Source organism: Motacilla alba, chromosome 1, assembly GCF_015832195.1.
Source record: "Motacilla alba alba isolate MOTALB_02 chromosome 1, Motacilla_alba_V1.0_pri, whole genome shotgun sequence".
Taxonomy (NCBI): domain Eukaryota; kingdom Metazoa; phylum Chordata; class Aves; order Passeriformes; family Motacillidae; genus Motacilla; species Motacilla alba.
In genome coordinates, this window is record NC_052016.1 from 72830032 (window position 1) to 72857400 (window position 27369).

The 27369-nt window shown below is 35.2% G+C and overlaps 1 protein-coding gene across 2 annotated transcripts in view; it reads right to left on the reverse strand.

The window, feature by feature from the left end:
- KLHL1 (kelch like family member 1) overlaps nt 1-27025 on the reverse strand; it is a 183339-nt gene extending 156314 nt beyond the window's left edge. Inside the window, exon 1 of one of the 2 annotated variants that reach the window (XM_038131621.1) lies at nt 26059-27025. In XM_038131621.1, the coding sequence (XP_037987549.1) occupies nt 26059-26114 (56 nt within the window). In that variant the 5' untranslated portion in view covers nt 26115-27025. Of the gene's footprint in view, nt 1-25012 lie in introns of both variants that reach the window. The other variant, XM_038131612.1, reaches the window with a different exon arrangement.
- Nucleotides 27026-27369: the final 344 nt, after the last annotated feature.

Below are 27369 nucleotides of genomic sequence, written 5' to 3' on the forward strand. Positions count from 1 at the left end.
TTATCACCCTACTATGCTGTTTTAAAATAGAGAAATTAGTAAAATGTGTAATATTACATGTGGGATTATGAAATTATCCTTTCTGTAGTACATTTGTTCACCAAGTAAACACAACACAAATCTGCATATTCAAAATTATGACTTCTTACTGACAAAAGTCTTAATGCCTTGACTCTGGCACTCTTTATGCTATATCAGTACCATTGCCCACATTCCGGCATCCTGAAGCAATCTAAGATGTTCTCACACATCTTGTCTGGTCTTCAGATGGCATCACATAAAGAATGATCTCCTCTAGATCCAGTATAAAACCTGTCAGCCCCACTGAACATATCTCAGACATCTTAAGGCATGTCAAATGGCACTAGATATCTACACAGAGGGAACTGAACTTAGCTGTTAGTGTAACTTAGAGCAGTATCCATCTGGACATTTACTGACAATTCCTTTAGCAAGGATATTATGAGGTCTCTGAATGCATTATTTGGCTTTTATTTTAACAACATGTGCTTAATTGCTTGACCACATTCAAATGTCTACATCACAGGAACTGAAGTAATGTAAAATGATTGGCTTTTCCAATTCTGTTTGGTTCAGTGGTCAGAAGTTGAAAGTAAAATTTTATTGTTCCTGAAAAGACAGTAAAAGAATTTAAAATTGCATAAAGAAGGAACTGGAGCAGGTATTGTTTTGACTGTTAAATACAAACCAAAACTTTTTTTTTAATATTTCTTGAGTTTAACAGTTAAATTGCTACTGCTCATTCTTAGTAATATATTTATTAAAATTAGAAAAATCCAACAGCATTTCTGTGAATGAGTACCTGCATCCAGCTATGCAACAGGAATTATAAATAAGGAAATATAAGCTCTGAGCTTTGGATTTGCATAAAGCCTGCAAAAAGGAACTCCTGATTTCATTAACTACGGACACTGCTTAGGGCTCAAAGAGCCAGATATGAGGTAGTTAATGGACAAATATTCTCCTAACTGCTCACATGTCATGAATGTTCTTTAAGACATTCTGTTGAAGCTGAGAGGGTCCCACCAAAGCTGTTAAGTGGGAGTACCACACCTGTCACCCTCAGCAGTCATTTGCATATAGCTGGTAGACAGCGGCACACAAACCATCAGCCATCTTGTATAACAAGCACATGACAATATTATGATTTCTCATGCACCACTTCATGGGAGTGATAAACAAATGAGTATTTCTGAAGTATATTCTCTGTGTCAGAATCGTTAAGTGCATTCTCTTGCTCTAAAAAAATCACATGAAATAAAAGAATAGTGATAAAAATTTAAGTATTTTATGCTCTTCAATGAAATGTTAGCAACGCTATTTTAGAAGTGTCTTAGTAGAGATGTTTGAAGAGACTTAGGCAGATCAATGCCTGACTGACATGTTGACATTTAGCTGCCTAAGTACAACTGTGTGCAATTCTAGCTTAATGCCTAAGGATAACAAGCGTAGCCACAAATTTTATTCTGAGGGAGTATCTGCAATACTTGTTGACTGATAGATTGATCAACAATCCTTAAGGCAAACAAAACAGTAAAAGGGAAGGGAGAGTTCATTCACTTCAGTCTATGCATAGAAGATTTTAAGACATTAATGGACAGCCCTAATTCAAGGATTTCCAATATGTGGCAGTTTAGATTTACTTTAGATTTATTAACTCAGTAATATTTAAGTGTTCACAGGCCTGCTGTTTCGTTTAGAAATACTTTTTTTTGCCAGTCCATTGTTAAACAAGAAATAACCATTTCAACATTTCAGTACATCTCCAAAGAGTGCCTTTTTAGAGTGTTGTTCCTTAAAATGCTTTACTTATGCTCATGCATGAGGACGTCAACTTGCTTTTATATTTTTATTCCTGTTTACGTTAGGCACAATGACTCAGTTTATCCTGGTAATATGCTAAGAAAAAGCATCTTAATGGATGACAGCTTTTCAGTATTGAACCCGTACACATGCAGAACACTCTAAATTAAATGTGCCTGACACATCAAATTTGTTTGGCTTAATTAGTAGAAAAATACATGACTGTTTCTGAGTTTCTAAAAACATTTTTCAAAATGGTATTCGAAATTGCAACAATCAGTGACAGTAACAGTCTCATTAAAGGGCAGGAGATTTATGGTCTTAAATTAGAATGTAAAAATCTATACCTATTTGGATTTTTGTCTGTAATAAAAACAAAGCTGTTTCTAAATGCCACTTCATCAGCTTGATATTGAATTCTACTTGCATCTTCCTTTAATGTTCATGTCATAGGCTCATGTGAAGGTAGAACATAGGAAAGATGGCAAGAGAAGACTACAAGAAATTTAATACCACAGCAAACCTAATTTTCTGGAATAACCTTGGACTCATGGAAGTATGCAACTATATTTCCTTCAAGCAGGATTCTACATTTCATGGCCTAATACTGACCTGAGAGCAATTGCTTAGAGTGAATAGACTAAGAGGTGTCTGCTGGGAGCAACTTCTCAGTCTCCCCTGACCCCCATGGAGACCGATCCAGTACCTTTTACAGCACTACCATATGTTCCTTTATTTTTCTCTTGCCTCCCTTTGAAGGAGTCACAAATCTGAAGGTGATAATGAGGCGAGGCTCCACTTATCACACTCAGTTAGCTGCTGTAATGGACTGAAAATGGGCTAGATTACCTGGAAATACTTTTCTTTTTTTCTACTACTATTATGGCAAGTTCTTGTACTCCTCACTTTTATGCCTCAACTAGGTGCCTAAAGCCAGGCTTAGGCAAGGCTAAGGGCCATTATGGGCTCTTTTGTGAACAGAGTAGGGAGATATATAGGAGGGAAATATCTATTGCTCTCACTTCCCTATTTAGCAGTGTAAAGAAAACCAATGCTTTTGGTCCTTGAATACACACACGTTTTACCTTACTTATTGACAACACTGATAACTTTAAACAGCTCTACGAACTTTATAGAATAAGGACTCCAGCTCCTATCTTTATGAGCCCTTTCTGGTGACTCCTTATTCTGGTTTTGTTTACAAAGCATTCTGATCATTAGTAGCTATTTAAAAAGTTAAACTCTCAATTGCTCCCTTTTATTAACTCTACTGTTGTGTAAAGCTTCAATGAAGGAAGAGGACTGGCTTCTTCAATTCTGTTCGGTTCAGTAGTCAAAAGTTGCAAATAAAATTTTCAAGAATGAAAACACTATTGCTGTTTTGTAAGAATCTTACTTAGAAGGAGTCATAGATTCTTCAGTGTTAGTTTTTTCCTATGTACTGAAGAGCAACTGTAATGAAGATACAGTTCATGAAAGATCTCATTAAGGAAAGCAAATACATTCTTATTTAAATTTCTCCAGTAATATAGAATCAATAATATAATTAAGAACAATTTTAAAACTTGAACTATCGTAGAGGTAACAATGTTTCTTAGATTGAAGTCAATATGGCACTTTCAATAGCATTGCAGGGCTGGAATGAATTCATAAAATGGTATCCTCTTCCTGACAGTCAAAACAATTGGCATGTTATTTTCAAATATTTTGATTTATTATTTAATTTAAATCACAATTATTAAAAAGCTCATAAATTCCTAATGATATAAATGTTTTAAAGCATTTTAATATATTCGGTAAAACACATTGATATCAAGTACTGCACAACAACAAAAAAAACCCTCATTTTCTAATATTTTATATATATATCTTATTAATAAATAAAATTTTGACACATTGAAATTATTTTGAAATAACAACACATTCTCTATTTTGAAATAAGTAAGGCTTTCTAGAGATGAGTTCTTCATTCAAAGTCTATGAGGCTCATGGGAATTTTTTACACTGAATGTCATAGTCTTTTTATCAATTATTGAAATAATTTACAGTACTATTGTACTGCATAGTTTTAAAAAATATTTTTTACTAAAACTGATTTGTTTTTTTCTAGTTATGCATTATGGGATATGTTTGAACTTTCTGGCATTCTCTACAGGACAGGATGGGGTTATTTAATCTCCTCCTCCCCAGTCTTTCAGGTCCTCTATGGTGGGGGAAGAATGACTGTTAGAATCCAGAAGTGAATGGTTACTGTAACAGCATGCAAGCCTATTTCCCATACAGAGTTTCCACCAAACAAAAAGGTATATTTTGATCATATAGACACTTATGTACGTGTGTATATGTATGCATAAATAACTGTATATAACTAACCCCCAAAAAAATTTATGGTAACAAGATTTGCCTATGGTTCATGTTAGTTGTCTGCTGTAAGTTACTTTGAATTTCTTCTAGTAGGTGCATTTAAAAGTGAGCAGGAAATGAGGTATGATTACATAATCCCTTAATTATGCTTTTAATCTAACTTATTAAGTTTATGAAGACCTTTATTATCCTTTTGTCGGCGCAAATAATTTTTTTAAAAACCCTTTAAAGAATAATCTTTCACAAGTGATTCAGAGATACGCTCAAACTTTCCTAAAAAAGGATATAAAATTAAAATATACGTGACTGCATTTTATTGAAGAATTATTTTTGACTTCTATTTGCCTAAAATTTTCACAGAAAAATTTTGGGCACAGAATTCATTACCAGGATAATTCACCATCATATTTCAAGTTTTTGTAATTCTGCAATTTCATTTATCAGTTACAGTACTGTACAAACATAGACATGGAAAGTTTAATAAAAAAACTACTTGAACTGATTTCTTCAAAATGGAGAAAGTCTTCCTCATACTATTTTTCTGCATTATTAGAATATTTCCAGAATATTCAAGAAGTAATATGGTAATATATATATATATATATATATATATATATATATAAAAATGTAATATATATTATATATATTACATATATGTGATATGATATGACATGACATGATATATTATATGATACAATATGGTATGATATGATATTGTAGTATTTATCAGAATTCCAGCATTAAAGCAGATTACTTTATGTTAAGTAACTTAGAAGTTAGATAAATAAAAACTAACCAACCAGAAGTCCCAGAACTCAGAGAGTTTAGACTCAACCTAGTCAGGAACAGGCATGCATATGTTCTGATGTATGTCCTTGCCTTGGACTGCCTCCTGAACTTTGACCTTTATCTTAGGGAACAGTATATTTCAGTAGACCTTTCATGCAGAAAATAACCAAATGCTGAGGACATTTAAAAAGCATTCAAATGATTCCTGTTTTCCTTCCTTCTGCTCTTCCTTCCCAAAGACGCTTTGTTATATATGAGAAATGCGGAAGCTAATCCTTTTCCCAAATAAATGGTGAAACTTAAGTAGCTCAAATGAGCTTCACTGAGCATCAAATGATCTATGTGTTAGATGTCACATTATCTCCTTGTACTAACAAAGCCAGAAGGCTCTTTGCTGAGCTTTAAACAGTCATTACTAAACATCTGATAACAGATATTAAATACAATTCATTTCATAATTATGCATTTCTACAAAAAAATTAATCTTTGGATTAACTTTTTACTAAAAATTAGGTATTTATCTTATCTCTAATTCTGCCTTGCATACTGAAAAACGATAGAAAATGATAGAAAGTAAAGGAAATAAGTTATTCCTTCCCATTATTTTTTTCTATTATAATGAACTCATATTTTTTGATGCATTTTTCAAAAAGCTTGACAGAATGACAGCTCTAAAATTGAACAATCTTTTAGTTTCATATTCTTGGATGCCTGTTGCTTTTTTTTTTTTTTTTTTTTTTTGAGACTCTCTTGAAATGAAGATGATAGCTCTAGCAAAGAACAAGAAATGGATAGTAGAAATATTGCAGTATCACACACTGAAACAGTGAATCATACCTGGAAGGAAGCTGCATAAAAATATGCAACTTCCAAGGTTTTAAAAATATGAAAAGTCCTATGCTTCATTTAGTTTTGTTTTGGTTTTTTCATGTGTTTTTTCTACTTTGCTATTTACAATAGAATTCAGTCACAGAGGGATACATGTAGGTTCTCTGATCAGATGTCTTCTTTTTACTGGAAACAAAATTTGACAAGTAGTCACAAAATGAAATTGCGAAAGAAAAGGATTTATGAACTAGAAAACAATAAATTGTTTGGATAATTTGCTGTTCATCCACAAATCTTCTGTGAAAAATACAGCTATCTGCTGTGGTTTAAGCCATTTCTTAAATCAGACAAATGTTATCAGAATAATGGGCAAAACCTATTAGTGTGACATCAACTGCAAGAAAACGTCTAGTAATTGCCTTACCTCTATTACAAGGAAATTAGTATAAAAATAAAATACAAATCATGATTCATATACACATGAACATAAGTTACAGTTTCAAACTGGGTTACAAGGAAGAAACCCTGAACTTACAAGTTTTAGTATGTCAAGGGATCAGCAATTATATGAATATGATATGAACAATATATTCTTTTTTTTCAATAAAACTTTGGTTAAGTCCTCCCCTCAGCACCTTTGAAAGGACCTATCCTGTTTTAAAGGAAGAAGAAGATCTTTAATGAATTAGTTATCAGCTAAAAGATTGGAATTGAGAAGAATTGAAACAAATGGTCATTTTTCATACTGAAGAGATCTCCACAGAAACACCCCTGAACAATCTGTGTGCTGGGTTTGTTGTTAATTATTTACCCAATAAAAATGAGTATATTAAATATTTATCTAAATTATTAAAGATAATCACATCTAACCTTATCACAGAGGCATAAGAAAGATCTCATGCTTGTAAATGACTGAGTAATACATTTGAAGCACAAAAAAAGTAGATTAAATTCAGTGTTGATAACTGCAGAATCAAGGAAACTGGGGAACAATCACCACATATGGGAAACCATAGGCTCTAAATTGGCTAAAAATTGGCTATTAACAGTTTGACAATAACTCTGGATTCATTGTCGATAATTTTATTTTCTTAATAAATATAGCACAACATTTGATCCTCTTTCCTTATGGTAATATATGCTTAGCAGCCACTTACTAAGTCAGATGTTGGAATCTTTGATTTGGCAGTGAGTTTTTGCCTTTAACTTCTCAAAAAGGTGATATGACAGTAATTTAATTTTAATCCTCACTTAGCATTCTCATAATAAAGACCATTCTTTCCTTAATATTTTGAAATACAAGCACAGTTTCACTCTGAGATATTTTCACTATCTTTATTTTGTGGGAATGGAAAATTCATCTATTTGTTTATGTGATCTATATGTGATCTAGAATGCACAGTGTACCACCACAGTCATATTATTTAAAAGAAACATTTCTTACAACCACATCTTGAATCAGATACCATACATTTAAGATGACAGGGCACAGGCACCTTGGTGAGCATCTTATACCTGTCAGTTATTGGTAATGTCTCTGAAGTCCACACTTTCCAGATGTAAAATGAAGAGTCAATTTCATATCATTTTATTGAACCAAACCTTCTCAAAGTCCCCACGGAAATTTGCATGCAATGAAGTTAGAAACAAAATCTGATAAAAGAAAAACTAGTACGCAGAAGCTGCACAAGGTTCCAGAAATCTGGGAAACTTTTGCCTTCACAGAAAATGCACAGTAGAGACTTTATGAATACTCTTAAAGAAGACAATTCATTTTTGCCTGATTTACTTCTGGTTAAAAATTTGTAGGCTAGTTTCTGAAGAGGCTATACTCCAATTCCTCAGTACAGCACAGTGCATACTGCAGCCATTACATGGACTTAATAGGAAAGACTGACTTTAGTCATTTGTCATGACCAGCAATTTTATTATGTTTGCAGTTTACAAAATAGTATTTTCACAGGACTATGACAGCAATACAGCTCAATGCTGAGGAACGAGAAGAAAAAACAGGAGAAAAAGGTGAGAGAAAAGAAGCAGAAAAGATAATTTGAGAAGTTGTTTCCTTTATTCTGAATAAAACTCTCCTTCACATTAATGCTTGTCACAACCTGTGCAGTCAGTGATAAGGTGACCCGTATTTGACAGTGCTGTAAACTACAGAGCAACTGAGGCATGGAAAGGAAGCAAAAAAATGACAGCTAAAAACAAAATGTCCCTCATTTCAGTCCTTGAAGCTATTTCTGAGTTGAGGATAGGAAACACAAAAACATTGGACATCCATCAATCATCCTAGTTAGCCAATAATTTATTAATATAGTGCCACCACATATAGGTTTAAGCAACCTACTTGGGGCTGGAAGAACTTGGCATAAATGGACTACCCCATCCAGCTGTGATCAAATACTCTTGATATCAGGCATGATTCTTTAGGTGGACTTTCTTAAATTCTGTTGTTGTCATTCATTACTTCTGTTTCTAATTTTAGAGGAACCAATGAAGCCAAGCAAAATGATACAGTCAGTCAGAACTGAAAATTTAAATGTTACTGTTTAAATCCCACAATAAAATGGGGCTTGCAGACTTCAATCTGAAATACATATCAAGCATTTCCCCCTTATTTGTTTTCCTATAATATATTTCCTGAAGAGTAAAGCTTTTGCCAACATTTATTTCAAAATGCACTTTTCTCTGAGTGATGATATTTTTAATTGACATCAGAAACATGCATACTAAACACAAAGGCTTGCAAACATTTCATATGCTTCCCTGCTTGGTATTACTAAAGTAACCTTTTCCAAAGATTATAACTAATCTTTTGGTGGAATTTTTTTCCTCAAATAAATGAAGGTTGACATTGAAGCTAGTTCTTACAACATGAAATATTCACAATTACTTCACTGCTTTTTTCTTTGTGCTAAAGAACCCCTTTCAAAACATTCTTATTCAGCATCTTCTGCTATCTATAAAAATTTTATATCAGAGTTAAAGTTTTATAAGGCTTAAGGTTATGAAATATTAAGACAAGAGTTGAGCTAGTGATAATTTCTGTTTAAAAGACAGCAAGTGTATCTACCAGAAAGTAAAAAATACAGATTTTATTGCATTGCTACTTTATGGATATGCTTTTCTGATACTCCTTTCTCATGGGATATTCATTTTTGGTCAGTGCATTACAGAAAAAAAAAAAAAAAGAGGAAAACACCATTGATATCCAATAAAATGAAATTGTTACAAACTTTCTTTCAAAACTTTAAATTAGTTCATCTCAGCTAATCTCAAAATATGATCAGGAACTGCTAGTCACCAGACATCAAAAAGATTTTATTTGATACCAGTAACACTGTCAATAGCTAAGAGGCTCAGTAAAGCTGAGCCTCAATCTGAATAAATTCTGTTTGAATTCAGAAATGTTCACCCAGTATCTCTAAACAGTATCTCTGTATGTAAATCTCATATACAGCTCTTAAGCACATTTGAAAATAATTCAAATAGATGGTTCAGCAGGTGGTTCAGTAATGTTAAAAAGTTGTGTTTTTTCTTACTTTTCTATAGGTGAAAAATATGTGCCTTGGGCTGAAAATAAAACTTTCAATTGCAAGAGTAACTTAACTTCTGAAATTTTCATTTTGTATTTGTTTTTCTAATTTGTAAAATTTTCATTATAAAGTAGTTTATATAATTTTCTTTAGCATCACTGTGCAATTCTTGTTTTGTATCTCTTTTGGAACCATTCTGAGTTACTAAGTTACTACCTTTTTATCCTAATGTCTTGTTTTATAGAGTATTAGATGTAATTTGAAGTAACTCCATCTATATATGAAAGAGAGCAGCTAAAAATTATTCTTTATTTCTACTTTTAAAGGAATATTTATTCTCTTTTAATTCATTCTTTTTATCATTTTAGGTTAAGATGATCAGGCTTGGGCTGCCTTCCCAGAAATTTAAGCTCATTAGAAGAGTAAAATTCAGATTCTGCCTTGCCCCAATTTATTCTTCATTATTCTATTCATGGACAATCTTTATGGAAAAGTAGAATGGGTAGTACAGAAATCTAAGCACTTCTTAATCACAATCCAATCCATACTACCGTAGACATCTGATGTATGTCAGCTAAACTATGGCTTAAAGTATGTCTTTTTCTCCACTTACTATAGAACATAGAAAGATACACCAAAATGTGTCATCTAAATGTAAATAGCTAAAATGCATTGAAATACTCTACCTCAATAATGATCTCACTCAAGAACTGTGATCCTGTTTCCCTCTCATCACACAGAGGACTCATCTCGTGCAGAATATGCACATCCTCTTTTTTAAGCAAGCCATATTCAAATACCAAGTACATTATGTTGACTAGATGACTATGGAACTAGGTGTCTTTCTGTTGAGGAGTAAAATTAAACTGAACACTCTAATGTATCACCTGAAAAACAAGGCTGAAAGAGGTTCACCAAAGCTTAGAGTTTTAGCAAAGAAAATTTGGAAAAGTTGTTAAATTTTTTTTGACCTAGTAATCCAATACACAAAAGTAAGAGTAAGAAAAGTTATGGTAGTCAGAGGAGGTTTAATAATAATCTAGTTCCTCTGGTTTGTATGCCATTTCTCCTAAATTTTCTAATTATAAAACCTAAGTAATGTTGCTTTAATTTCAGAAATTAGTTTCTAATACAATGTGGAGAATTAAAATTAAATGCCATTCAAAAAGGTCACAAAGCAGGGACAATACATAGCATGTGACAAAAGGTTTAGCAGAAGAATAATACTGCCTTTTTTGTGCCCCTATTATGCTTCCAGCAAATATATTATTTCCTATCTATAACATTGCTATGGCTCATTTCCTTTTGACACTACATCTTACTGAGTAGCTATCAGCAGTAATGGAAAATAAGACTGAAATATTATGCTGAGAGTAAATTATAAACTTTAATATAAGACTAATTTAGCATATTAGACTATTTAGTGAATTTTCTTCAAAAGGCAAGGAATACTGTGAAGTTCAGCCATCTAAAACTTATTACTCTTATTACTGTTACTGAAACCTTTATCTGTTCTCAATCATATAGGAAGTCTATATAAACATAGAGACTCTAAAACCCAAAAGATTACTTAAACCAGAGAACTGCTCACAGGAAAGAACTTATGTACTCAGAAAAAGTATGCATCTAAAAACATTCATGTGGCAGCCAAACTGCCCAAAATATGATCTGTGATCTGAGAATTAATAATAAAATATATTTTCCTTCTTCTTTCTTCAAATTTGAAATCATCTCTTGAACCATTTTATGAGATTTTGAGATAAATAATTTGCCATATTTCTAACAATGCATCAGAAAAGTGCAATCAGAACCTTGATGATTTCACGAACCAGAATGCAAAAAATTACAAAACAAAAAGTCCTTATCAGCTCAATCCAACATAAATGTTGAATAATTTAGTTCTTATCATACTCTTTAGGCTTTTTAACCATCTAATTATGATCTGTGAAAAAAACTTTTTTTTTTTTTTTATGAGACTGGGATTTTTTTTTTTATTGTCCATATAGGAAGTTTCAGTTATTCTGAAAATCTTAATTATTATTTTTAATCAATAAATGGTAGCAGTGGAACAACACCTTCCCACTATTTTTTATAAAACAGTATTTTATCGCAAAAATATTTTCATGGAAAATTCATGTTAATCCCTGCTTTGTGTAGAGAAAAGAAGCATCGGATCTTTTTTGACTGACCCTTTCATTCACAGTGAATTGAATTTCAATTGAATGATCAAATTGTACATACAAGGATCATTTGTTCCTACTTTCAACACACTTTGGTTTCCATTAATTTTCAAACAAGCCTAAAGAAATTTGCTACATGGAGTACTTTACTGTAATCACTTAGAGCAATCAGACATTCTTATATGAATTAGCATGAGATAAAGGAAATTAGGGATTGGAAGACAAAGGTTATGGCAAAAATGTGCATAACCTTACAAGATTTTCTGAAATACCACAGAGGGAAGACAAGACATGCAACATACTTACATGAATAGTCACTAGGAATACCTGGTTTTGATAGATAATTTGTCTTTAAATTATATCAGCTTTAGATTGAGTTTTAATATTCTTAAAACTGTCTACTGCACATGACATAAATGTTGTGTTTGTTTGGTGCATTTTTTAGACATTTTTAGACAAACATCTGTTCCTGAAGAGAAAAACCTTTATAAAAGTGGAAAGAGAGTAATTACATCTGCTGCTTACTCTGATATGATGCTAGATTTTGTTTTCTAACAGAATGATTGCCTTTTATGGTAATGGTAAGGAATCTTAGATAAATTAAATTTCACCCGCACACAAAAGGGAATTGTATTTTTCTGTGTTCCATCACACTCTCTTCCAATGTATTAGTTTTTTTTTTTTCAAAAGATAAAAAAGCCAATATTACTATCTGTGTATTCTCCAGGAAATTTCAGGCTATATAATGAAAAATATATATTAAAAGAATAAATACAAATCAGTAAGGAAAGTGAGATCCGTCTACTTATTATTTCAATATGCTCAAACATACAGAGAGAAAAGTTTCATTACAGTGTTGTGGCCCTAACAGCAAAGTTTGCAACAGATAGTCAAAACATGACATTTGCAAAGAGAGGCAGCAATACTTCCAGAAATTAGCATTTTTCTGGTTTGTCTTACTATATCTAGATATCTAACATCTATATTCTATATGTCACAGAAGCATACAACTCTACATATGTTGAAATATGTGGGCTTCTCACCATTTAACATAAATTTTAAAGAAAAGACATTGACATTTTTCTGAGCAATTTAGGCCATAATCATACTTTCTTGAAAACTTTTAGTAGACAATGCATACACTAGAGAGAGAATCTATCATCTGCTTGTAGCAGAATGCACAAACCATCTGTTGGAATGGGTTGTTTTTTTTTTTCAACTCCTGTTTTCATATGCTGACATAAAAAGTTAAGCTCAGTAAAGAACCTGAAGTATATTGAGCTTTTCCTACAGTACAATAATCATGGGTGGATCTGTTTAGACTACACAAAAAGCCAAGAAAGAAAAACAAGCCCCTGAAGAGAGATGTTATTTGACTGCACCTTGCAAAATAACATATGCCTAGACATCTCTGTTGTAAAAACAACACTTAGATTGCAGGACAAAAAAAAAAAAAAAAAAGAAAAAAGGGTACTTTCCAAATTAATTCGAGATTAATTAATCTCATCTTTTTTTACATTTTTGCATCTTTTTTTTCTTTCACTGATCTTTTCAAAATGTTTTTGTGTCATGCACAAAGGAATTCATTTCAACAGCAGACCAAAGATTTAAGAAACATCTGTATCATTTCTTAATTACCAAAATTTGGAAAGAAACCTTCCAATGAATTTCTCCTTCTGAAGTAAGCCTCTTATACTAGAGTTCATAAGATAACTCACATTCCTTCCTTTCCCATTTACTCACTGCCTCTTTTTTGTTACATTTCCAGTCACCGCTACAAAGGAATTGGGACACTTCAGACAGAAATCTCCTTGATTAGAAAACCATGTTTCATTCTATGCATTGCACTCTTAATGATGTGTAGTCTTTTACTATGAGAGGATTAAGAGTCTTACAGATAAAAAGATCTTATTTCAACTCTCAGTTTTAGTAATGTTTGAAGCCTATAAAGAAAACAGTGTCACCTGAAGAAAAATCAACCTTTCAACTTTCATGGTGGTGAGAGAAATGGCACTAGCTAAGTAATGACTTAGGGAACCATACAAAATTGTTTTAAGTTTTTATTTTGTATCTAATTCAGTATCTGGAAGCAATAAACTTCATTATATTTTCCACAATATTTTTAAGATAATGTAATGAGAAACATGACATAGAGTGGGATAATTAGGGGGGATAACAACAAAGCTTGTGCACAAAAAGGAGCACACTAAATTTCACCTAATTAAAGAGTTACAGTTTGATGAACTAAATACACAAGTTTTCATTATGTACTTAAGCTTCTTTTTTATGAGTACTGTGGATAAATTTATTTTACTGTAACATTTACTTGATGGAGATTTAAGATCTTGCCTTTAAGGACTCAGACTCAAAATAGCTAATTTCAGTTTATAAATTTTCCATGCAATTAATTTTTTTTTGCTTCAGTGTTCTGTCTTAGAAAATAAATAAACAAAAAAAATCACAGAAAACAAATAAACAAAACAAATCCCCCACAAATAATAGTACTGGCATTCACTTTCAATAAGCAGAATTTCTTTAAACACTAAGCTTTTTAAGATATCAGTCTGTGCATTATGTTAAATGTCTAAATGAGGGGGACTGATTTTGGTTATGCATAGTCATGAGATTTGGAACACCACAGTACTCTAGCGGAAGAGCGAATCAGATGAACTCATAAAACTTAAAGAGAGGATGCACTTCAATTCTAAAAGACATATTCAATGACTGTTATAAAAAGTAAATGATAAAAAACTTTGAGTCCTCATACAAAAGGTTAGATTTTTTTTTTTTAATCTGTGTCAGTATCTGCAGGCAACCTTTTCTTAGAAAGATACTTAGTGACAGTTTGTGAGAAGTTATTGAATGTTCTTCTTTCTTCAAGGCAAAAAGATTGTCATGTCTAAACATGTCACGATTGACAGAGGTTTGTCTAGTTTACTATAATCTTATAATCCAAGATATTATTGAGTCCACATCACTCACATCACATTCACTACCATGAAATCTGTTGGGTATTTTAGAAAATCAGTAACATTTCTTTCCTGTGATAATCTTTTCTTGGTACAATGTGTTTTCTAAAATGATAGTAACTTGTTTTTACCTGGAATTTCTTCCAACAATCCATGCATTTCTCGATTGTTCTGGACAATACAGTAGAGCTGAGGCTCTAGCCAAACAAATCAGATAATAGAAATTCCTTTTTTCACAGGCTATGTGTCTGTTCATCTACTCCTATGATTAAATTTTAGTGCCAATATGGAATACTTGATTCATATTTTACTTGCTTTGTACTAAGTGCAACCAACACTTCTACAGAATGCTATCTAGACATTTGATCCTAATTCACATCTCTGCTAATTACTGTTTGACAGGATAGCAAGTTGCACTATTCCATAATCATTTTTTCAGAGGTCTTTTCCTTTTTTCAAGACTATTGTGTGTATTTTAATTCTCTCCTGTAACATATGGGTGAATAATTTAAGAATATTTTCATTTCTATTTTTAAAAAGCATATGCTTTACTTCATTTTTTAGTCCTTATTGACTAAAATGAAAGTAGGGGTGCAAAAGAAAAACCTGAATTCCTACTGATATAACTACTGTTCCTAATTTTGCATGTCAAGGCTTTCCTCTTCAATCCCTTTTATAGCAGTTTTCATAAATTCCATTTACATCTCCAATGAACAGTGCACGGAAGCATTCACTTTCATCTAAATTTCTATCCTCTCAAAGACTATTACTTTTCAAACAAAAGTCATTAATCTTTTGAATTAAAATACTAGAGTCAAGATACACAAAAACTTAACTCAGGAGGATTAATTATCATCAAATATGTTGGTGAGGGCATTGTTGATTAACAAACAATTATTAACTGAAGCTTTTGCTATTAAAAAAAACAACTTCTGAGATGTGACAGTAGTTTGAAGTTCTTATGTTTATCAATAGAAGACTAAAAATAGTTTAAAAAACTGTTCCCACTAACTGAAAATATGGAGTTGTTTATTGTTTATTTTCTCTCTTCCCTTCTTTCTCCTCTTTCTTTCCCTATTTTTGATGTCTCATTTACTTTGGAGTTACTCTTACTGTTGTTACTTTGAAGGGGTATTTTTGCTCTCAACTTCAGATAGTTGACATAAAAAGTGGTTATCTTTGTGGATAAGTTAATAGCAAAAAATATGATGCAACAACTGACAGAAGAGAATTCAATAAATAAATAAATCATAAATAAGAGCCATCAGACATTACACACAGAAGGTTTGCATTTAGCATGATGATTAGCATTACAAAGCTCTATAACAGCAATAATTTTATAAATTTAATCTTTTGGACATTCATAAACTATTATCATTTGACTGCATGAATAAAAACATAGCAATGCATGTGGAAATTAGTAGTGGATGGAGGTACGCTAATATTGCATATTCCAATTTACAAGTAGAGAAATAACAAGGAATATGAGAAAGAAAGCAGTGAACCAGATTGCCCTGAAGGCTTGGACAGGTGATGCACCTGAGTGGTCTAGAACATGAAAAGAAATTATATCTCTGTAGGCAATCAGAAGTCCATCCAAGAACTAAAAGCTGAGTATCTGAAGTGCCACATATTCCTGCAAACAGATATGCAGTGGGTTTTATAATGTTTTCTCCATACTTGCTGAAGATAAAGCAACTTCTGCACTGTGAAACAACCTATTCCCAGCTAGAATAGAAAATAATCTCAGAAACTATAGTTTCAAACAAAAACACACAGCACAACAGAATTTGGCATGAGGTATGTATCCTGTACTTTTTTCTCCTTACATAATTCAATACTATTTTTAGGTATGGATCACTTAAACCATTGTAGAATCTCTAGGAATAATTAGGAGGCCAAATAGGATTCAGTCCCTGGACTATATTCGGCAAAGTTGCTACATGTGATTATACCCATTCAGATTCAAGGATCTTTTGTGATTTTTTAAAATTTCATTTTGTTTTGTTTTCCTTCAGGAGTTTTGCACAAAGCAAACCTACATAGCAGCAAAAAGACACCAAGGTCAAAACAGTGCTGTTTTTTCCATATGGTAAGAGTGGGAGGAAGGATGAAAACAGATGACAGGAAAATACAAATGTTAGAAAAGGTTGAATATTTTAATGTTGATGAAATATAGTCAAACAGAAAAGTTGACTGATACAGTTAAAAAAAGAATGAACTGCAGATGATGTGTTTCATAAATTACACCAAGCTACTTAATAAAGAATAAGAAAATAATTGCCTTATTAAAATCATGAAATCAATCCCATGTGATAAAGATTGTTGATTTAGAGTCAAGAAATAATTTTTAAGTTTTGAAAAAGAAATTTCCATCTCTCAAATACATTTTGAGATAATGGCAAACACTAAAATATAAAAGCTCCTATTTTCAATTTTACATAATCTTACATGTTTTATTTCCAATGTTCCATTTTAATATAATAAGTTGAAGTCCAAACTTTGAAATACACACCACATTGAACCAAGTCTTAATTCTCTCCGTGTTTTTCTGTTGGCTCGTTTCTGAGAATCAAACACCCATCATTTATTTTCCATTTTATCTCATTAATTAAAGTCAATATTTTCCATGAGTCAAGAAGAACAAATGAAATTCCACATAAAGTAGTGAAAATGGAAATCGAGAGATAAGATGTGCCTGAGTAAGTGAAAGAATGGATTGAGGATCCTAACTGGTAGGAAAGGTCTGTGTGACTGCCAAAATGTGGCAGGGAGATATGCACTAAAGAACTGAAGAGTGAAGAAACAGGAGACATGATTACAACTGTGGTTTGGAAAACCAGGCTACTCATGACAATCACCTCTGATGCCTTGAATATATGTCACTAGGACTACAGAACTGTACCACTGGCTTAAACTAACAGTTATCCTCAGCATAGCCAGTACAAATACTCAAGACTTCAGCTGGAAATAGAAGATATGGAAAGAAAAATGTGACATAAACTTGAAGCATGTATTGAAATTTCCAGTTAAATTTTAACATGAATTTTGGAGAAACTTACTTTCTTTTATGCAGAAAAATGTTTTCACTTAAAAGACTATTTTAAAAGTGTAAATGATGGTAATGTCTCAACCTGATATTACAGTTAAAAGTAACATTTTCAAAAATTTAGAAATAAAAGATTTAAATTACTAATGGAAAAACCTCTAAACAAAATTATAACCTGTACTTAACACTCTTACTAAAAAGTCATAATATTTTAGTATTTTGGATCTATGTTCATCTCAAATTACTGGCAAGTTATGACTTTTTGAAATAAAAATCAGAAATTTTAGGTACTGATGACATTAAATTTTTGGTAAAGTTGAGGTTTGGGGATTTGGGGAATATTTTTCTAGTATTGTTAGGGATCATTACACAGTTACTTGTCTTTCTGAGGAAGTTGCAGCAGTTCTCAACTTTTTACAGGACAAATTTCCTTTCTGGAACTTTTAATAACATATAGTTCTTTCCCTAGTGTACATAGTTTACTTTAGATCATCAATTCTGTATTCTAAAAAATTGTTATAACAACACCAGGAAATTTGTATGCTAGGAAATTCTGCCAAAACATCATAGCATAACATTTAAGGAGAAATTTTCACCTAAAAAAATGCAAGCTTGAGATATAAAAAGAAAGAGCAAATTCTTAAACTGCTTTCAACAGGGTATAAAAAATGTGTCACAAGGATAAGAAGTAGCTGCTGGAAAGCAATGATCATGTGTTAAGAGTATGTTTATCTGTATGTATCAGCAGCATTCTTATGAATTTAACAGATTCCAGCAATATGCTCTTTTTTTCCATATACAATATTTAAATGAACTTCACTCTTCACAAAAATATTATATAGGAATCAACTCTAATTTATTTATTAAGAACTATATAAATTATATACATATATGCACTTTCAATATGTGTAAATTTAATCATATTTATATTAAGAGAGAAATGCAGATGATACATATTTATTTGAGCATATATAGACTTATATAGGTCCCTACTGTTATTATTCCAGAAATGGTTTTATCGAGGGAAAAAAATATATTCAGGTCAACAGTATTTCTGCAGACTTATCTATAATGATTCACCATCAATTGGATTTTCAAGATGGCTATTCTCTGTTCTTTCTTTTACTTTGACTATGAAAAGGTTGAAAAGCATTTCCCTTTTGTAATGTTCTTTGATGTTACCCTTAAAAGGTCCATAGTTTTAGAGGTATTTCACTGATTCAGTCACTCCCTGTGCAACTGACATCTTCACTGCCAAAACTTTTCTTAATGTTGTATTTTTTTAAAAATATTCCTGCAAAACAGTGCAACTTAGTCCAGAGGAAAAAAGAATGGTTGGTTTTTTTCAATGTTGAAAGTACATGGGTAACAACAACTAAAAAACTGTTCAAGTTCTTTGCTTCATAATGTGTTTAATGGGCTCATGTTTTCTAGCAGCATCCATACTTTTATTGAGATAGTGATATGCTTTTTACTAACACTGTGAAAATATAATAGGTTTGATTAATTCCATCCATTTATTCTATCTTTTTAGAACAGTTTGAATTTGCAATGCAGACTTCAAATGGTGTTCTTTTTTCACCAAATTTAATTGAACATTAAACATTTAAACCAAACATTTGAACCTGAACTAGCCACTTTAGACTATTGTTACACTCAATGAAGAGAAATAGTAACATCTGAAAGATAATTCACCTTATTCAAAAATGTGCATCTGAGATAAAGATGAGATGAGATGAGATGAGATGAGATGAGATGAGATGAGATAAGAGAAATCCCCACTATGGACTGAATGAGTTACTCAAACTAAAGGGTCGTGTTGACCCATTAAACAACAAATACTACCATCAGCTTGGCAGCTGGTGATAAAACAAATCAGAGAACAAAGTAAAATGGGGAGCTGAGGTAAAAACATAGGAATAAGAATTCTATTAGGATTTTCTTAAAAAATTACTAAGGAGATAAGGGAAGGTTTAAATGATCATGAAATTCAAAGATTACAAGATAGTTAGGGAGAAAAAGAAGAATGAGAGGTCCAAGAAGCTGTTAATGAACCAGGGGAAATCTGACTTTATTTTTGGAAGCATCCAGGACAAGGTACAGGTTGGGAATCCTTTGAGACCATGAAAAGCAGGGGGAAAAAGCAAGAATAAGGTCCAGGACAATACATATTCAATAAGAAAAAAAAAAAAAAATAAAGCTGATGTAACAAAAGACAGTAAGTTCCATAGCACCAAGAAGAAAGATAGATGAACCTGTTTGTCACTAGAATTCCTTATGCAGCGGAAGACTCTAAAGACTTGCAATATCTTCCCCTGTTGAAGTCCTCAATCTTTCTGCAGAAAAAGTATACAATCACCATTGTAATAACCAACATAAAAATTAAGAACTTTCTTTTGATGTCAGTTATCCTACCAGTTCAAGTTGCAATGGCATACAGAGTGAATCCTCAGTTCCGCATTCAGTTCTGTATTCAAGTGATGGACAAAAGAAGGGACAGTACATGAAGTGACTTGTGTGCTCTTCCGCTTCTTTTGTTAAAAACCAAACCAAAACAAACAGCCAAGCTTTAGAAATGCTGTTCTACAAGAACCAAAGGCAGTTTTTAAAGTTATGAAATTCTAGACCTACAGTCTCTTTGTAACTTGTCAAATTCCATTCACGTATATATACACAGTCTCCAGCTATGTGATCTTGCACTATTTTTATCACCTGATTCTTCTGCATCCCATGCACGGAGCATAGATCCTCTGAGAATGAATAAGAACTTTCCAGGAGAAAGGTCTGTGGCCTGTGTTGTGTAGGAACCCTGATTCTTTTGTTGTAAAAGTTGAAAGTATAAATATAAAAGCCTACAAGTTATATAACCATTTTTAGAAGTTTCATAATAAAGTTGAAAAACTGGCTTATGACAAAAACAAATGGATTATCCTCTTATGATTCCATAACCTAGAAATGCAAAATGGTGTGATCTATATTCCACCCCAAGTATTAAATTACCTTCTTAACAAAGCAGTCTATATGAGATAATACAAAAACATAAGCAGCTATTAATTTGAGTTCTTTAGGATCCAATTTTAGGATCTGATTATCACAGGAGAAGGAAGCTATGGTTCAAATATAATAGCACCTCAGAAAGGCCACATGATCAGTTGTGAAAATACTTGAAGCTGTGAGAGCTCACAGGGTAGACTAAGACATAGGAAGGTATCTTGATTCTCCTCTTCTTGTAAGTTCAGGTACCAAGATGAAAGCTGCAAACAGGAAGCTCCATTTACTTAGAAACCAGGGACCAGAATCCTCTCCTAAGACTAGATAAACTTACAGCAGTACATGAAGTAGTCAAGTAGCAAATTTTTATGACAGTTTTATCTACATTTTCTAAAAAGAACAAAATATTTTCTCATTAAATTAGAAAGCTGCATTGAGAATGTTGCTCATCCTGATAGGTTTCAAATTAGTAACTTTCTACAGCAGCATGCCAACCACAAGGTTGTAGGTTGCTAGGAGAAAAGGAAGAAGACTTGGAAGTGGAAACTAATGGGCAAAAGCATCAAAATGCAGCATTTGTGGGCTCAGAGCAGAAAAATACAAAAGAAATGCTTATACAAAATCTTTGATCACATAATTTAACCATGCACATTTTTATGTTCCTCATTCTACACTGATCATAGTGATTTAATTTAAATAAATAGTTGTGACCACAGAGACTTGCAAACTAAATTTCTCAGTTAATGTTTGAATTATAAAATCATTCTCTCACTTATTAATTTTTGGATTCCCAATAATACTGAATTTTTTACTTCCCACAGACAAAACTTGACAGAAACACAGTAAAATGCCCTCCTCATTACTTTTCTAGTGATTCAACATTTGAGCATGAAACTCTGATGTATGAGGAAGGCACAGTATTCAGTCCTTTTGCTTCTTTCTTTACGGGACACTATTAGAAAGTATCTAATGGTGGGAGGATTTGCCATCTTCTATCAGAAACTGTATTTTCAAATTCTTGTATGTTTTATGAAAGACTTCTGCATTGTCAGTGTTTGCTTTACGTGGGTTAGGCATATCTGGCATACTCATCTTGGAACTGTCTCTTAAACCAAATGTTAATTGAATCCTGTGTTCTCCACTCCTCTCACACACAACCAGAGGAGTCTGGGACTGGTTTGCAGATGGGCTCATCATTTATGGGTGCAACTGAGAACAGAGAAAGCAGTGGGAGAAAAGTGCTATATTCACTGAAACCAATCAATTCAATGTTTTTTTTTTTGTTTTTTTTTTTTTTTTATCTCTCTCTCTGGCTTGCCCCTCCACTGTAAAATAGGGCTGTTGTAAAAATAAACCTGTTACTAGTTTGTGAGGAACATACTGAGTGTAGCGGTGAACAGTGCCAAGGGCTCATGAGGAATTACATCTTCATAGGATTTGAACAGTGTGAGGCAAGCAAAACATGCTCCCACCTACTCAGGAAGGAGGGGTTAAAATACTAACTCTTTGCCTGTTAAGTGAACCCCATTCATGTTGGGGGTTGATGAACAAGTCACCTAAAAAGAGCCATCATGAGCATGTAAAATCTCCATTATAAACTTTGAGGCTCTGATAGATGTATCACAAATCTTTGCACTGGTATTTTCCAAGCATTTTGAGGCTGATTTGTAAATCCTAATTATAAATTTGCATTATAGATTTTTTTCCTAACAGTTTTGTCTTAGGAAGTGAAGATCAAAAAAAAGAATCTTTAAATACCCACTGCATCTATTGACAATTTTGTCATGCCAGCTCTAAACCAATTTGATATGCATGTTTCCAAGCAATTTCAAGCAATCAGACCATGTTCTAACTCTAATTGTTAACTGTAAAACATTTTTTTTACAGATACAATATGGAAAGTAGATCAATTAGGTAAGTACTTTATAACATGCCCTATCTAACTCTTCAATCTTCTTAATGCCAGTAGGACTATCCACATTTATACCTTACTTATACATAGATATACTGTACAATTGACATGACAGGATGTTCTTCAGAAACCTGCAAAAAACTCAGATCAGTAAAGTAGAATGTATTTATTATTACACAACCATAATCTCTCATTAAATAAATCCCACAATACCTACCGAACATTAAACCCAATAATTCAAGACCCTCCAGCTTTGTGTTTAGCTTAGAAGTAGAAACAGTAACTAAAACTCCACTGAAAAAGAAATCCAGCTGAGCTGAAAAAGGATACCATATAAAATTCACGTACCAAGCTGAGGAGACCAACTGGGAAAAAATAGTAAAAAGAACCTAACAAAGAAACAAAAACCCCAAACAATAATCCAACCAACACTCTAGTAGGCACTAAAAAAAACAACAAAAACCAAACAAAAAGCAATTTTTCCTTCTACATATATGTCAATAGCAGAAAAAGACATTTATAAAAAGACTTACGTCTATAGAATGAGTGAGACATAACTTTCCAGGGCATTAGAAGATTGTTGGACCATAGAACTTTCAAGAACAGAACTGTCATTTTTGTAGCACTTGACCACCTCTTGACATAACATACAAAGCTTGTAGAGGTAAATGAAAGGCTCTTTGATAAGAAACAGTCTTAGACTCTAAAACTATCTTAAACGTTTTCATACTTCAAAAGGTGGCATTTTCATTAATAATGATATCACATCTCCTGAAGCAGTTATTTTAAATCTGAACAAATTTGAGCATATTTCTTCAACAGGATTATGAACTACTGATGACTAGATGTGTTGTTTCAGTAACAATAAATTAAGAATATGAAATAAATGGATTATGAAAACTGAGAGCAGTAAGAGCAGTAATCAGATAGATGATGTCACACAGTTCTACCACATGCATTCTATCAGAGTTCTAATGTCACATACATTCTATCAAGTCAACTTTTATGTACAAATCAAGTAGTGCCACTGAGTAAGTTTCTGTTAGTATGCAGATCTCTAGAAAATGTCAGATCAGTGACACAGGTAAATGAAAAGTCCATAGAATGAAAACTATATTTATAATAGCTTTTAACCTCTCCCATTCCCTCTTCAAAAACCTTGAAGATATACTTTTAAGGTTGGTGTATTACTGGTCTTTGTAGGGTATCTGACACCTATTTGAATTGAATCCTAGGATAAGCACCTTCTTGTTGCTCAGAACAACTTCCAGTGTTCATAAAAACTTCAGTATTGCTTTTGCTTAAAAAATATACCCTAACTCACGTAGCAGCTATTCCACGAGTTTAAATTATGCAGCTCCTATGAAATCAACTATGCTAACTGACAAAACAATAAGAGATTCAAGGAGAGAATATACGCTTTAGGGCTCTCTGAAAAGGTGTAACATACTCAAAGTTACACACCCATATTTTTATCTACAGCTGTACTAATCCAAACACACACAAAGTGCTGTCCTTTCATGTCATAAAATATTTAATACTATATGTTTAACCTTCAATATGAAAAAAAAAACAAAGGAAATAATTTCTTTTATTTCTTTTCATGTTTAGAAACAGAACAGTAAATTTCTCTCCATAGGAAAGAAAGTAAAAAAAGACAAAGGAAATAAAATGAAGTAATCTTAACTGGAGGCAAGTAAAGTAAAAGTAATGAATCATTTTACCCTTAGGACTATCTGTATCAGAGTTTTTTTCTGAAAGCTCTCTGTTAGCTACATTTCCTTCTTCAAATAATTTTAATTTCTGTTTCAGTTGGGCATGAGGAGGTCAGGAAATGGGAAGGAAAAGCAATTCAACATTAACGTGTTTGTATCAAACGCAAGAATCTGGATGTGTCTTTCTTGTTCTTACATCCTTTCATGTGTCACTCGGTTGATGACTCATAAAATTCTTATAAGTCTTATTTTTCACTGAGGTAGGCTGTAACACCGAGTTTCAGGAAAGTGGACGCTTTCACTTTCGAGCTTTCACCTGTCATCGCAGTACCCAGAACAACACCACCTCCCGCTAGCGTTTTAATAAACTTCGGAGAAACTTGGGTAGAGACGATCCCCAGCGCGGAGCGCCGGCTTTGAGAGGCGCCTGGTCTCGGGCCAACCCCACAGGCAGGGGCAGCGCAGGTGCGGGGGCGGATGCGCGGACAGGGACAGGACAAGGACAGGGACAGGTCAGGGGCAGCCGCAGGCCAGGAGCAGGGGCAAGGCCAGGGGCAGGCCAAGGGCAGCATCGCTGGTCCGCGGCACGTTGACCGTGAGGCTGGCCGGTCTCTCCCGGGACTCTGGGCAGCCCTCCAGCCGCCCATCCCTCCGCCTCCAAACCCTGCCAGTTCAAACTGCAGGAATCGTCCCGCGCCCAGACCCTCACCCTCCCGCAACAACGCCAGCACACCGGCCCGGCTGCGCCCCCGCCCCGCCACTGCCCCCCGGGGCCGCAAAGCCCCGCGATGACCCCGCGGACCCGGCCGCGCCCGCCGCGCAGGTGGCGCCGGAGCGGCCGCGCTCCCCTACCTGTGCCCGCCTCCGTCACCTGTTGCCCGGCTGCCTCCATCGGCGCAGCCCCCCGGCGCCTCCTCCCGCTCCGGCGGCGCCAGGGGCTTCTCGGGCTCGCGGGCCACCTCCATCCCGCCGGGCACCGCCTCCTCCTCCTCCTCCAGGGACTCCACGTAGAAGACGGTGCGGGGCGGCGGCGGTCCCGGGCCGTGCCCCGCGGCCGGCCGGCCGCCGGCGGACAGCAGCGTCCCGTTGGGCGGGCTGGCAGTGGTGGCCGCCGAGGAGGAGGCGGAGGAGGCGGATTTCTTCCAGAAGACGCCGTTGCCTCTCTCCTGGCTCTTCAGCAGGCGGCTCTGGCTCGGTCCCCAGTGCTCGAAGCTGCTGTCGGGCGGCAGGCAGCCTCCCCCCGCCGGGCCGCCCGCCGGCGAGGGGTGGCTGAACAGTTTCCAGCGGAGGCGCAGGATGTGCTTCACGTCGAAGTCTTTCCTGCCGGAGCCGGACATGGTGCCGCGGCGGGCGGGGGACGGGCGCGGGCTGAGGCGGGACTCACGGCGGCCAGGCAGGGCCAGGCGGCGGCGGTGGCGGCGGCAGCGCGGGGCGGCCCCGCTCCGGCAGCGGCGGCGGCGGCTCCTCCGGGCAGCGCTGGGCTTGTAGGGCGAGGGGTGGCAGCCGCCGGGCGGAGAGAGATGCGCGCACACACCAGTGCGGAGAGAGGGGGAGGATGGATGGAGCGATGCACGGAGCCAAGAGGAGGTAGAGACACCCAGCAGGAAAGGGAGAAAGAGAGAGGGAGAGATGCCCAGAGCTGACGAGAACTGCACGGAGATCAGTGGAAAGGGGAGGAGAGAGAGGCAGAATTGAGAGACATCTCTCAGGGGAGACGGACTCTTGCGAGGGAAGAGCGGGTAAGGGAGGCTGCTACGACGCGCTAATCTGATTAACGGGGGAGCGAGCTACAGCCCGGAGAGGAGCGGCGGCGGCAGCAGCCACAGCGGGAGGCAGGTGGCACCTCCTCAGTTTCTTAGAGCTCCGTGACCGAGTGCAGGCAGAGAGGAAAAAGTCACCTGGAAGCCTCTCTCCACCTCCCGCCTTCCCATCCCGTTTCTCTGGGGAGTCCCATGCCTGCCGTTATCTGGGATGGCAAAGCCTGAGAGCTGTCACAGAAAGAAATCGGGGCTCCTTTATATGCACAGTACGTAGGAGGGGAAAAAAAAAATCCCGCCCGTGAGGCTGTCAAGGTCCTCAGTATACAATTTTCTGTCTATCTCGGCGCCTCTCACCAAGCCGCCCCCTCCCTTGCATGTGACGCAGATGTGCTCTGGGGCCGTCAGTGTGAAGAGACAGAGGCAAAAAGAGATGCTGCAAGCTTCGTCGTTCAAGTAAGTCGGCAGGTCACTAACTGCCCCTCACAGCCTCCTCGTCTTCTCCCTCCAGCGCAGGTCTACTCACCTAGGTATTTTGGTTCTGAGACAGCTGTATATTATTGGGAGCAAAATAAAGTACAACAACAAATGTATCAGCAGCAGTAAACACAAAAATGTGAATAATAGGAGTACTGACTTAATAGACTGCATGGAGACCGGATGAGGTTGCAGGTTAACAATGTATTCTGCAGGCTCCATTCATTAGACTGTTGGCTCAGTGTTGCTGTACCAGTAGAAAACATTGGCTAGAGGGACAGTGTGTCAAACAGAAATAGCACGACGCATCTGCTTCTTACCTTTCATACCTGCTCTTAATGCAGTCTGACAGTGCTAAACCCAAGGGAGATTCCTTTCACAACATAAGATATCTGCCTAGGAACATCTGCCCACTTGGGAGGGGTGTCACAGAGTACACTGCATCGGGGACATAATTACAGAATTAAAAGCTTTATAGTGAAATGTAGGAGAGGGATATGGCAGCAAAATTGCATATTGTCACCTGGCTCATAAACCCCACGCATGAGAAGTTGGTGGCAATAAGATGATGCACACAATACCTGCAGTTCACCTGTACCTTACTAAGTAATGTTTAGCAGAAGATTTATCCCTAGGAAAATGATGAAACAGATTGTATTTTCAACCAGGAATCTTTGCATTGGCCAGTTTTACCCATGCACTCATGAGCTCTCAAAAGTTTATAGTTCTAACTCTGGGAAATCAAGAAATAAGGTTGAAGGACTTATTTCACTCAAGCTGGAATGTTTTAACTCCTCATTCATAAAGTATTATAGCTTGAAAATTCCTCCAGGGAAGCACAAAAATCAAACACAAATTAAAAATTTTATTACTGTTATATTTACTTCATGACTGAAGTATATTACTGTTTTGTTTAGTTTGTCAGTGGAGTAGTGCTTCTGGATAAAAAACAATATTAGGGTTTGTGTTTAACAC